A 13,820-nucleotide genomic window follows, 5' to 3' on the forward strand; every position below is an offset into this window, starting at 1 on the left:
TTATTCACAAAACATTTTTTGGCATTGTCTAATAATTAAAGTCTTTTCATCCTTAACACTTATTTCTAGGGGGATTACCCACCCAGGTGTCACTTCGTGAGCAAAAATATTTTACTGATATGCATGGTGCTCCTAACATTGTTTCGGCCCGGGACCCACGACTCGTCGTTGCACCACTGGGAGGACCATGCCTATTGATGTTAAAACAAATCAATCAGCCAATCAAATATATTATACAGCACGTAACATGCGGTACCATTGTTCATGTATGTAGAATCATCAATAAGTAGGAAAACACAACATACTGTATTTGCCTTGGCCACCATGAAGTAAGAGTGGGGCCCCTGGCCTTTCCTGGGTTCATTTGGGCTCGGAGGAACTAAGCATTTCCCGAGAAAGCACACAGGTGTACATATCTGGTCAAACCTTCATAGTAAAATGATGGGTCGTAGTTGGACTGACCCCTTCTAATAAATCAGCCAAAGAGTATGTTTGTGGTATTTTGTTCTATTTGATAATTAGATTTACAGGACAATATATGAAAAAACTACACAGTTTCTAATATGTATATACCGGAAAACATAATTCATCATTGGCAGAGCTTTCAAATGATACCAAACAAGACAACTTTTGGTAAGTTTGATTTTTTGACCTTTGACCTTTTGTGTCATGTGAATATATTGGCCTATATCGCTGTAAATATGTATTATGTTGTTTAGGTGTAATGACAATAATTGAGCAGTGTATAATTCCCTTTCCATTGACACCAATCATGACCATGTTTTATGTGGTGCGTCAGCCATCTTGAAATTCAAAATGGCGGCTGATGACGTTGGGAAAAAATGGCACCTAACTTTTTTAAATCCAGCGCAGTAAAAATGATAAAATTAGTCAATAAAATCTATTTTTGCACAAAAATCTATCTGGATTACATAGAAAACTAGCTTATTTTATATATTCGTTCTTATTTTATGTACATTTTAAGTAAGGATATATTTTGCGATTATTTTTAAACAAATAAACACCTATTTTTTTTTATTATGTTCCCTTCTGGCTTGAGTGACAGTAGTTTTTATATGTCTAGTTTGTTGCCTGTCTAGAAATTATGAGTTTAGACACTAACATCATATCTGTAGCTTATTTAGTTCCAATTTTATGCACATTTTAGATAAATTTCTATTTGTATACAAGGAGTAAAATCAAGTGTCAACAGGGCTTAGGGTGACCAGAAGGGATTAATTAGGATATCTGGCTATGTGGATTGCTTCTAACATTCCACTCCCCCTAACTCATTTTTTCAGTTTTTTTCTAGTCTATCATGCGGCTCCAGATGAACAAATATTTTAATATTTATAATACCATAGTTCCTTGGTCAGGTACTGGCATTTCACCAGGCAAAAACGATCAGTATATGATTTGTAGATTTCGTGGATAGAAGCACATCTCCCCAGTCTTGTGTTGAAGGCTAGTGGGCTTATACAAGGAGGAAGACCTGTGCATTTTTAAAAATTGTTGAACAACTTTTTTTTTCCTAGAAATGTCCAATACTGATGATCATTCGAGTTTAGATGGTCACGGCCAGCATCACGCTTGCCAACAGGAATTGAAGCAGCTTAAAGATGAATTTGAACGATACAAGCTACGAGCCCAGTCTGTCCTGAAAAGTAAAAATACTAGGGTGAGTTAATAACTACATTGATTCCTAAGCATTATAATGAAATGTAAAGACGTATTGTCCCATGTAAAATACCAAAAAAAAGTAATAAAAAAAAATTCTTCCAGTGACTGAAAGTGTTTCTATTATTTTTTCCTGTAAAACTATGGGTAACCATTTTTTAAATACACTAATTTTTATGTTCTTGATAAATTCTATCTTACTAAATGAACAAGTTAATTAAAAAAAATTATTTTTTAATGATTTTTTTAAATATTTTGCATACAGAAAAATCTCCAAATTAGGAACTCTCGATTTCATGAACTTGTTTTGCGGCAATGACGTCATTATGAACTACAAAGACACTTATATTTAAAAGTCTTCAAGAATAATATAAAATGTTACATCAGCTGAGAAAGAAGACTTTAAAAGAATATTTTTCGTTTTCAGCCGAGATACATTCAATTTTGAGCTGTGATTGCTTCTTCAGGCAGCTACAGTATGTACTGTAAGAATAGAGAATCTCAATTTTTGTTCATTAGGGGCCTATTCCAATGGATTAGCAATTGTTATTAAGCTAATTATAACACTCGTTTTTTATGTTGATGGTCATGTTCTCATTCGGAAATCCCTTCAAATGAATACTTCACAGAGAGTACAGATAATTTTGGCGTCTGTACAGAATTTTGTTGCTTAAGCCTACCTTACCCTGTATACTCTGTAGCATAAGCCCCGCCACTGATATGCTACGAAACTTTGAAATCTCCTAATTACAAATTTTCTCTATTACGAACTCGGTTCAGACGGAGGGGAAATGCTAATGTATATGTAAATCATATTAATATTTTTGCTAAATTATTACAGGACACAACAAGCAATAATGGAGATTGATACATTGCAGACTCAATTAAATGACATGAAGGATTGGATTGTTGTGCTTAGACAACAACTTGATAACTAAGAGAATGAAACTAAAAACAAGGTAAGAAAACTCCAAAGTGATTTTTAGATTGTTGTACAAGTTTTTAATAAATGTACAATCTGGGTGAATCTGATAATATATAATAATTACCCATAAAATTAACTCATTTGAAATGTTCATCAACAAAACTTAATCGAAATATGATTTTCGACAGAGTGTTTGATGTATTTTCAGTTGCTGATTCAAGGAGGGTCCAGCCGGCCTTCTCCCCCTGCACCCTTAATTTTTCAAGATTATAAAAGAAATGGAGAAAAAAAGAAAATTAAAAAATCTGAGAGTGCCATTTCCAGTCATCTAGAGGTGCTATACTCATAAATTTTCTAACCTCATCCCTAGCCATGGTAGGGCTGAGGTGGATGGACCTTCTACAGTATATGTGAAAGTGTCTACCTGGGCCCCCTCTATTTCCGATTCCTGGCCACTGCACTCAATGTGGTGCGTTCACAATATAACAAAAATTCAATTCCATCATCAATTCTATATTCCATTTCTTCAAGACATGCAATAACACAGTAATATTAAAGAACTAACATAGAAACTTTGATTGATTTATATAAGTTGTGTGCATATTATATTCAATTTCAACTTTGAAACTAAACTTATAGAAACAATTAAAATATACTGTAGTTTAAAATACAAGCAATGCCATTACAAATTAAAAATGTGAAAAACAATGTTTAAATTTAAAGTAAAATTAGAAACTAAAAGCTTTAACGATCCAAAATTGTTATTTTAAAAGTTAAAATGGTTTGAAAATGTTTAGAATAAAAGGACAGAAATAATGCAGTGTAAAAGATTAAAACTGCACTTAAAAATTAAAACTAACCTAAAAGAACAAAAACTGCAATGCCTAAAAACTTCACTAGTCAACACGTTAAGACTTCGTGATTTGTATCAAAGCTGATTAAAATTTGAGATATAGAAAACAATTTGGATATTTAATGTTCTTATAGGTAGAAGATATGGAAGCTGCAATGAAGAAAGTAAAGGAGAACCACAAGACAGACATGCTTCAGACACAGCATGATTTTAAGGTTTGAATTTTAACATATGAGCACCAATTTTTCTTTCTCTAATGATATCCCAATGAATTATATCAGATCAGTGCCTTACATTCATGGATTCATGCTGTAACAAGCATTAACACTGTTGGACATGAATGAAATAAACATTTTTAAAAGTATGTATATCTAATCAGGTGTCTTAAACACAACAAATACATAAATTAAGAAGCAACTAATTACATAATAAATATATCGTTTGCAAGACAGATGTTACGAAGCAGTTAAAATTTCTATGACTATCTGTTTTGCTCTTTAGCATGATTATTCTTCCTGCTTTTTTTTATTCTGAACCTGCGTTATATATATTATTGGGTAGAAATAATGCCAAGTAGATCTTTATCAAAAAAAAGTAACAATAAAAATATAATTTTTTTTTATTTTAGCAAAGATCAGCAGAGATGGAGCAGCAGATTTCACAAGCAACGTGACCGCACCCTCGCTCTGCTCTCGGAGAAAGATAAAGAAATTGAAACTTAGAAATTGAAACTTTGAAACAACAACTTCATCAGAATGTGCCACATTTCCAAAGTTAAAGTCAAGCAAAGTAACTAAATTTGTTCTATTTGAGTAACCAGCAAATGGAACGTTCCGCTAAAGTCTCACGCCTTGGATATAGTTGCTAAGGTCCCGTGACAGCATAAACTTATGTAAATATGTGTGCGTGTTCCTGGCCCTGATCCTGTTTTGTTAATTAAATTTGATTGACTTTCCAGACAAGTCCATTTTGGCTGAGGACCAATTTGTAAGAAATGGGCTGTTTAATAGTGTACCGAGGACACAGAATATCCAATGTATGTTGGGTATTAATGTACTCGCGATTAAGCTCTACAATGCCTATTTCCAAAATAGATTACTGTCTTCTAAAAGCGTAGCGGTGTATGTTTTAGAGTAGCGCTTCTAAAAGACACACACGGTGGCGTATCTAGCAGTCTTGAAAGGGGAGGGCTGATTGAGGTCGGGGGAATGGAGGTGAAATGGGGTTTTCAGAGGCGAAGTGATAATTAAATGGGGAGGTGGGGCGGGCGCTACCTCGCAAAATAAGGTGATTTTTAACTAGTTGAGCATGATTTTTTTCAATGGGATAATTTTTCTGGGGGTGGGGGAGGAGGAGTGCATATCCCCCTCTCCTCGATACACCACTGCAAACACACGCCTACACAATGCTTCTCTCCTTAGATCTAAAAATCGCCCTAGCAAAAATCCCTGCCTCTGCATTTGCTTCTTGTTTGCTGTTCTGCTTTCACAACAATTTGTATTTCTGTGCTCAGTGATAAAAGCCAGTCTTCCAGAAGATCGTCCAGTGTCTTCACTGACAATGATGATGAGCAAGAGGAGGATGCTCATGCCATTCAAGCTCAAGCAACTGTCAATCAGCTGCAAAACAGACAGTCAGCTGCTCTGGTTAGCAATCTATAATATTTAAATTAATCAACTAATTTCCTCACTATTTGCCGTTGTTTTACCTGTGTTTTTTTTTAAATTAATGTTATCTTCCTTTGTTTATTCACCTGTATTCATGTTCATTAATCGGTATTTATCATTTTCAACTTCATTTATATGTATTTACATTTATGCATGTAAATTTAACTTTATTCTGTCTTTACCTTTATTCATCTGTTTTTTACCAGTATTCACTTAATTTACTTTTGTTTAATTATTTTCCACCTTTAATTTACCTTTGGTCATATATGTATTTACCTTTATTCACCTGTATTTAGCTTTAGTCATTATTTACCTGTATTTACTCTTAACTGGTAGTCTATTCAGTTTATATTTTTCACCTTTATACAACATTTTTACGTATTCTAGCTTTTTTTTTTATAATTCTTTTTCAAAATATTATTCAATATTTGATAGGCAGTATATGCTGAATTGCATCAAATTTACATTTAAAAATTCACATTTAAAAATTCATTACACAGAAACAACCAAACAATAAAAAACAATACAATTGAAAACACAAAATATTTTGATTAAAATGATCAGAAACAACTGTAAGTTATTAATAATGTTGAAATTAAAAAAAATAAATAAATACAAAGGAAGACACAAGCAAAGAGAGAAACTTTGAAATTGGGGAAAAATTATTAAAAAAACAAGGAATGACATTAGCTTTATTAACTTTAAGTTTTATTGATCTGATATTCAAATGTGTTTCCCTTACTTTAGTTCATCTGTATTCTTTCACTTTAACTCTATCTCAGAAGTCAGAAAGTACAGGAAGCAGCTTAGATGAATAATATATGGAACAAAAATGTTTTTCTATGTAAACCTAGTCAAATAATACAAATTGTATAATGTTTTCTTAAAGATGAAAGGTGTTGGAACTGCTTCCCTTCTCCATTATGCGGAAGAACAGTCGAGAAAAGAAGTTGAACTGACGATGATCAAGAGAAAGAAATTAGAATTAGAAACGGCATTAAGACAACTCCAAGAAAAACATGCTGCATCACAAGAAACCTACCAAGAGGAGGTTGAGAAACTAAAGGAAGAAGTTGAAAAATGGAAACAATATCGGTGTGTGTATTAATTTATATACAGTATATAAAAACTATTTTGTTCTATTATTATTATTATTATTATTATTATTATTATTATTATTATTATTATTATTATTATTACTTTATTATTATTATTACTGTTAAAAGTTAACAAAAATACTGTTTTTTTTTTTTTACTGTAAAACAGAAAAAAAATCAACATTTGTCATGTGTTGAAATACCATTGTCCTTGTTGTAGTTATTATGTAAAGGTGACTTTTCTCTATGTCTGTCTATTATATTCGCCAAAATCAATAGTTCATATATCAGTGTATTCAAGTCTGGCATTCACCAGTCTTCCACCTAACTTGGACCTGTGATTTATCCACTGTACAGGGTGAAAAACAGATTGTATTACCCAAACCTGTCCAACCCAAGATAAAGGGTTTGGTTTTTAAGTAAAAATGTATCTTTTTTTTTTTTTTTTATCAAGGATGAGCCCCAAAAGACTTATCTCAAGCCGGGCTGTGTTCCTGTAGTAACTAGGCCTGGCGTGGCACCGTGATGAACTTTTCTAAGACAGGCTTTTATCGCTGCGGGGGGTCTTCGATTGACTTCAGGTAAAAGAATGACCAATCAGCATTCAATTACTTGTTCTGTAAGCAAGCGTACGTTTTGAGCGCAATGTTTTGAAACTCGTTTCTTGCAAATAAATATGCAAATGCTAATCCCGCTAGTCTGGGCGCCCGGCAAAGTTAAGCCAGACTTAACCTTGAGCCGGGCTTAAAGTAAGTCTGGCTTATCTCAAAGTCTGAACATAGCCTCTGTTTGTCATGACAATAAACTTTAAAATTAAGGTCTTTATTAAAGAAGAATAATTCTGACCAACTAACCCTAATTTTCAAATATCACTGCTTGTACAAAACAATTTTGAAAGTGTACATCAGGGGTGGGCATAAAAATTGGTCAGAGGGCCAAAGTGAATTTTTGATTTAACGCTGGGGGCCCCCACCCAAAACTTCGATTTTCCAAGTGTGCTTCCAGAGGTGGATCCACGCCCACCTCAGCCCCACCATGGTTGGTGAAAATAAGTAGCAAATAATTAAGCTCTCCTTTAGCCCGCAGCTGGATCGCCAGTGAACTCATGGGTGCACTCCCTTTTTTTCCTCTTTCCTCTCTTTAACTCAAATTTTTCTCCCTGTTTTTTATTTTTCGGCTTGACTGATGGTGGGTGGGGGCACACAGGCCCACATGACTCCCCGCTGGATCCGCCCCCCGGTTTCCTAAAAGTAACCTTCATGGACTGCTTTTTGTACAACATAATGCTCAGTTTTAATATTACATTTTACAGACGATCTGTGTAATAAATGAAGGGTTATTTTCATGGGCGGCAACGAAGTCACTCTCAGGCTGCATGTGGGCCACAGGCCGCACTTTGCCCACCTGTTGTCTACATGTTAAGTTCATAGAGGCATTTATGTCATCATTCAAAGAGAACACTAACTGGTTCGACTGTTGTTGTTTACATTACATTATAGATCAAGAGAAGGCACGAATCTAGAGTATTTGAAGAATGTTGTGTTGGGATATATACAGACCGATGATTTATCCAGTAAACACAGTTTACTTCATGTTATTGCTACAATTCTACATTTTAGTCCTAAAGAGGTAAATATATCAAAGTTATACAATTGCTTTCAGGAAGTGTTTAATTTGGCATTTTAACATTTAACACCCTCCTTTTTTGGTGTGTGGAGATCGATGTTAAAGGAACGGATTTTATCTAGGTAATTAATCAATTATAACCAGCGTAAACACAGTCTAATCAACCCTGTTAGACCACAGGGGTTCAAAGTTGGAAGAACCCACTCCCAGGAGAACACACCTAATCTTATTTAGCTGTGCATGGTATTAATGCCTGTCGGCAATGACTTCTTGGTGGTAATTAGTAAAAAGCATGCAAACATCGTGACTTTTATTACTTCAAAATGGGCAAGTTAATTTCAAAAAATGTTTTTATGATTTTCTTTAATTTCAATTTGTTTTTTCAGGTTGATAATGTAACTAAGAAATTAGCGGCAGGGTGGTGGGGATGATACCTGATGATCAGAACAAGTTACCCACTATGTGGGAAGTTGATGTCTATACTGTATATTTATTCATCTATATTATTATAAATACTTTTCTATTTTAATAACTGTATTCCACTTTAATAATATTTCATCTGATATGTAATATATTTATAGATTTCAACGGAGAGCTTATTGTTAAATAATGATTTTTTTTAATGAAACAAAGAAGGTTTAGTGTTGTATTTATTAACACAATTATGTTCATATTTTGAATTAATTTATTTATTTCATTTTTTATTCTAAGGTAGTAATCAAAAATTGCTTCAATATCATGATATGAATTTAGGTTTTAACTTAATCCTCAAATGAAACAGATTAAAGAAATGAGTTTAGATTAAGTATTGCTTATTTTACTAGATAACAGAATTTACTGGACCAAAGGTAAATAATACTTACCATATATTCATTTAAGATAAGATTACCTAAAAATCTACCATAATTTTAAAAATTCATCTAACTATGAAGAAAAAGAGACACCACAACAAGATTTGGTACAGAGGTAGCGTATACATGTATTAACAAATGGTGCAACTTTCATGATTGGGTAAAAGTGCCATCAAGGTCAAAGGTCACCTAGAATTACAGCATTTTTCCTAGATTTTTAGTGTGAACTTTGGACCCCTATGAAATTTTAGTTTAAATAGTAAATTATGGGTAATTTTGAGGTCTAAAAATGAAATTTAATTCAACCGACTGAACAAATTGTCGTTTTCAGTAGCTCATAGAGGAAAAAGGAGATGAGATTTTTGCTTATTCCAGATCTGAGTTCCTTGGGCAAAACTGACTTTGTAGAAATGTTTAGCTTTGTATCTTAATTTAAAAGCACTGTGATAGACATTCCAAAATGCAAAATAAGCGAATTGCACACATTTAACACAATTTAAGTACCTAACTTTGGCTGGCCGTAACTTGGAAACGATTTCGATTTTTTTTTTGCATGTGTTCATTATAGATGAATCAACCTTATAAAGAATTTTCAGAGAGGTGACCCGTACCATTTTCAAAAAAATTGGTTGATTTGACACAGAATGACCCTATAATATTTTTTAATATGGGACCACAGAAATGTGGTCTTTAAATGGAGGTGGACTTTAATTGGAGGATCTTTAATTAGAGGGTGACCTGTATTTACACATGTCTAGGCTCCTGTTTCTGCTCACCTGCTAGCTCTTATTTATTTCTGTATTTAACTCACTTATTATGTGAGTGTAAATCCATTTTTTCCCAAAGTCTTTGTATCTGTACTCACGAGTGTTCGATCCTATTCAGTTGTGTACTCAATCTTTCTGTACTCAAATCATGGATTTGGCACCAAGTCGCATGTCCTTATAAAATTACATAAAAAAGACTGGAAGAGGATAACTCAGTTTGGTTGAGTTTATTTTAAGTAATTTGATCTTTATACCTCAGATTATTAAATAAATTGTATAAAATCTAGGATCCTAATGCATTTGGGTTGAGTTTATTTTAAGTACAATAATTGATTTTTAAAGCTATAGTATTAACATTATTAAATAAATTATATAAAATCTGGGATCCTAATGCATAAATAAGTAAGCAATGTTTAAGGTACTGAAAGTTTACATGGTAAAACTGTTGTATGTGTATCCACAGAGGTGCTAATACCCTATACTGGTACTGCATATACAGTAAATAAATAAATGCATTCTTTCGTATTTAAAAATAAAACAAAATTTGAGGTACTTTTGCATTCGTATGTGATGTAGCATTCAGGATTGAGGAACTTTGAACTATAATTTCAGTTTTAAATAAATGCATAAAAGCAATACAGTGTTTTCTTTAAAGATCCGTTGTAATTTTCTTTCTTGTGTACGGTTATGGATGTTCAACTTTAACCTTGCTTAATATGCTGCTATTTATTTTCGGATTAAATAAATTTGAATCAAATATGAATTATCTGTTATTTATTTCCTATTTAGCACATTTTATACAGAATACCTGACATGCTTAAACTTGATTCACATTATGGACCGTTCCGCTACGCCCCGCCACTTGAATATTGTTGCCAAGGATTTGCCCAATGGTATGTGCGATGTTCCCGGTGGCGGGGAAACGTCACCGACGAGACCGTAAATGGGTGTGGCCGTGTATCACTCAAAATCTCTATTAGGTGGTCCAGGAGGCGAAGTTCATATTATGCTTACATTCTAGGTGTCGGGTTATTAGTTGGAATCAGCAGGATTTTATCGCGGACTAAAACCGCCGCTCACTAAGCCTTATAAAAAGACATATGCCGAATGTCAATGCACCAACAGTAGACTTTTGAACAAAAGCACTTTGGCCGACACGTCACTTCGCCAAAATAAATTCGCTGACACACACAATTCGCTGACCGACAACTCCCCTACAGCCAATTCGCAGACAGCCACCCTGTCGACACTTTTTCAGTTAAAAACTTATGACAAGGTTTTAAGGTCAACAGACAGAATGGAAATTCGAGTGAATTGTCTCCAACCAAAATATGTGAAAATCAAAATGGTCGAGGTCATTTCTCCCACACAATTATTGATCAATAGAGTAGTATTAACAGCTGTTAAAATCGCAACTTCGTAGGGCTGGATGGGAAATCCCAGGGGTGGCGCCAGAGGGGGGATATAGCCCCCCCCCCCGTCGGGGAAGACGATAAATTTTGTCGGGTAACAAACAAATAAAAAAAAATATTTACATGTAATATTCGTTTAGCCACCATATTGTTTGTGTTAACTTTTCATCACAACAACAACCACAATAACAATAATAATAATAATTGCTGCGAAGCAGCCAATTCATATTCTTGACAGCAATTTGACCTCTGAAAGGTCATTGTTTGTCAAAAAACTATCGCCTAAGACAACTGAAAAGCGGAGTTTCCTTCTTTCGTTCTGCCGGGTAAAATCCATTTCTTTAGGCGACGTTTGTAGACTAACCTACTCGAACCAACGTCGGCATGTCGCGACGCTGGAGTACTATTCAGCGTTTTTACTATATTTCTAGGTTTCCTATTTCTACGTTTAATCGGCTCATGTCTCAGATATTTTGAGGCCAATATTATTTACGAACCCAGTTAAACTTATTTACTAGCCTATTTCAACGTGCTAATTATTACATTTAGGCGACGCTTGTTGTAGACTGGCATAGTGTTTTCGGAAATAAATACCACTTTATACACATGCGCAGATCGATTCGCCAGCAGCGAGTCATCGCCAGCAGCAGCAGCGAGTAGCCAGCAGAGAGATGTCACTGCAGCAAAACACTATTGTACACGGCACCAACGCTGTTCTAATATAGTGTATATGCTCATATTATTTGTTATATTTTTATTATTCATTATATTCACTTGACTCGCATAAATAATTTTGTTCGAAGAACATTTTATGCAGTTGTACTTCGCAGCACTTCACTTGCAATTTGCAATTTCTAGTAATAAAGAAGACGATAAATTTTGTCGGGTAACAAACAAATAAAAAAAAATATTTACATGTAATATTCGTTTAGCCACCATATTGTTTGTGTTAACTTTTCATCACAACAACAACCACAATAACAATAATAATTATAATAATAATAATAATAATAATTCAATGAGACTAATTAAAAAAAATTTTGCGTTCTGTTAGACAAATGCTCATTTAGATAGCCTCATGATGGTTGGAATACATCGTGATAGGTGAAGCAACCTCGACCATGACAGCGTGCCCCAAGCCCCAGCCTAGTGAGACTTGATTCGCTCCACTAGCCCCCCTCCCCGTCGGGGCCTTTAGCCCCTCCGTCGGGCATGTCCTGGCGCCACCCCTGGGAAATCCGCTTGCCAAAGATTGTCACCTGTAGAGCGAACTCGCTTTGGTCACTGGAATCTAATGAAGTCCTAATTATTGGCGGTGACATTTAGTCATCTCGAGTATATCCTAGTCAACTCTAGCCACTAATCGCGTGGCATGGCGATGCAACATTCACCAGGCTGTCCATTCTTTTGAGAACCTACCAAGGTTGGCACTTGATGATAAGTAAAAAGAAGAAAGAACCATGACATTGCAGCACATATGCCAGGACAAACCGTTGCAGCCGCTGTGGCCCCTGCCTTTCTCGTATTGGACTTGTTCAGCCACCAATGCAGTAGACGCAACCAATGTAAAAAAGTAATAAAGTTTTCCCTGTGTGGTGTTTTCTTTTTTTCTCCAAAATTAGCATCCTCTGGAAGATGGTTATTTTGTGGGACCTACATAGAGTGAAATAATACATAATGTCTTATTTTAGAGATAGTGATTTGGCCGTATCACAGAAAACTAACATGCAATCTATGGTGTATGAATCTACGGTCTAAGTGCCTTCAGTAATTGGTCTACAGACGTACAGCATCATTGTCTGTCACCTTCCCTTATATTTATATGTTATTAATCCAAGAATATTTCACGAAAGGAGGTGATAAGAAGTTATTTTACTTTTCACTCCATGGAGCAGCAATTTTTCGCTTCCCGGCCCAGTCATATTCATATATGTTTTATGTTTGGTATATGGAAAACGTAGGGAGGGAAGAAGTTGATAAAACAATCATCCAACAAACGTACCCAGTACGCCTATCTGGTATATTTTAAAGGAATGCTGCTCGCCAAGATACAGTTATGCCCCAATTGCATTAACCACAAATATTTAAAAAGATGATCATGTAGGCCTAACAGGCCGATTCCTAGGCCAGGATGGCCGGTCTCACTAAGGTCATCATGCGCCGTCCCATCCCAGGCTTGCCACCAGCACAAAACTAAACTCGGTGCGTACCTTTGGTCCGATAGGGTCTTTGGTCCGAAGGGTCTTTGGTTTTAAGGCCCGTTGGTCCGAAGGTCCAGTGGTCCTTATGATCACATAATTAATGTCGAAATATTGAATCCCAACACGATGGCGTGAATTTCAATACTTGGAGTATGTATTATACTTTATTATCTGTTAACATTATCACCATTGTCATTATCATCATTATTATTATAAACAAAACTTTAAACAAAAGGATAAAAACCAAACTGAACCACACAATATCACATTTCTGTATCTTAAAAAGACGGCCTTGGATTTATGGATTTAAGATTTTGCGTGATCCAGGAAAGAATTTGTATTGGCTAGCAAGAACAAGCTTTAAAATGTTAATACTCTGTACAAAGGAGGGGGGGGGGGGTGGTGTTATCCACTGTACAGTATTATAATGTATTAATGTATGTAGGCCTTTTTATACGACACATCGTCAGGATCTAGGCCAGATGGTCGAAATACAGTTTGCCGAATGCCTAGATTGCCGAGACCAATTTGCCGAATCCCAGTTCGCCGAGTACCAGTTTGCCGACTCAAAAACAATGAATACCAGTTGGCCGAAACCCAGTTTGCCGAACCCAGTTCTAGACGTCCGAAAATAACTTCTTAGGCGTTTTCGGGGATCATTTTTTTTCTTTTCTCTCTTTTTTTTTTCTTTTTCCCCTTTTCTTTTTACCTTTCACAAAGTGGGGTGAGGGCGGGCCACCTAAA

The 13,820-nt window shown here is 35.1% G+C and overlaps 1 protein-coding gene across 1 annotated transcript in view; it reads left to right on the forward strand.

The window, feature by feature from the left end:
- LOC117115836 (GRIP and coiled-coil domain-containing protein 1-like) overlaps window positions 1–10,226 on the forward strand; it is a 14,563-nt gene extending 4,337 nt beyond the window's left edge. The window contains exons 3-8 of the mRNA XM_033259788.1: window positions 1,521–1,678; window positions 3,590–3,670; window positions 4,084–4,124; window positions 4,969–5,101; window positions 6,012–6,217; window positions 7,719–10,226. Of these exons, the coding sequence (XP_033115679.1) occupies window positions 1,521–1,678; window positions 3,590–3,670; window positions 4,084–4,124; window positions 4,969–5,101; window positions 6,012–6,217; window positions 7,719–7,905 (806 nt within the window). The 3' untranslated portion in view covers window positions 7,906–10,226. The remainder of the gene's footprint in view (window positions 1–1,520; window positions 1,679–3,589; window positions 3,671–4,083; window positions 4,125–4,968; window positions 5,102–6,011; window positions 6,218–7,718) is intronic.
- Window positions 10,227–13,820: the final 3,594 nt, after the last annotated feature.

The sequence above is a fragment of the Anneissia japonica genome, unplaced genomic scaffold (assembly GCF_011630105.1).
Source record: "Anneissia japonica isolate Jap-2015-1 unplaced genomic scaffold, ASM1163010v1 scaffold1483_len710385_cov172, whole genome shotgun sequence".
Classification (NCBI taxonomy): Eukaryota; Metazoa; Echinodermata; class Crinoidea; order Comatulida; family Comatulidae; genus Anneissia; species Anneissia japonica.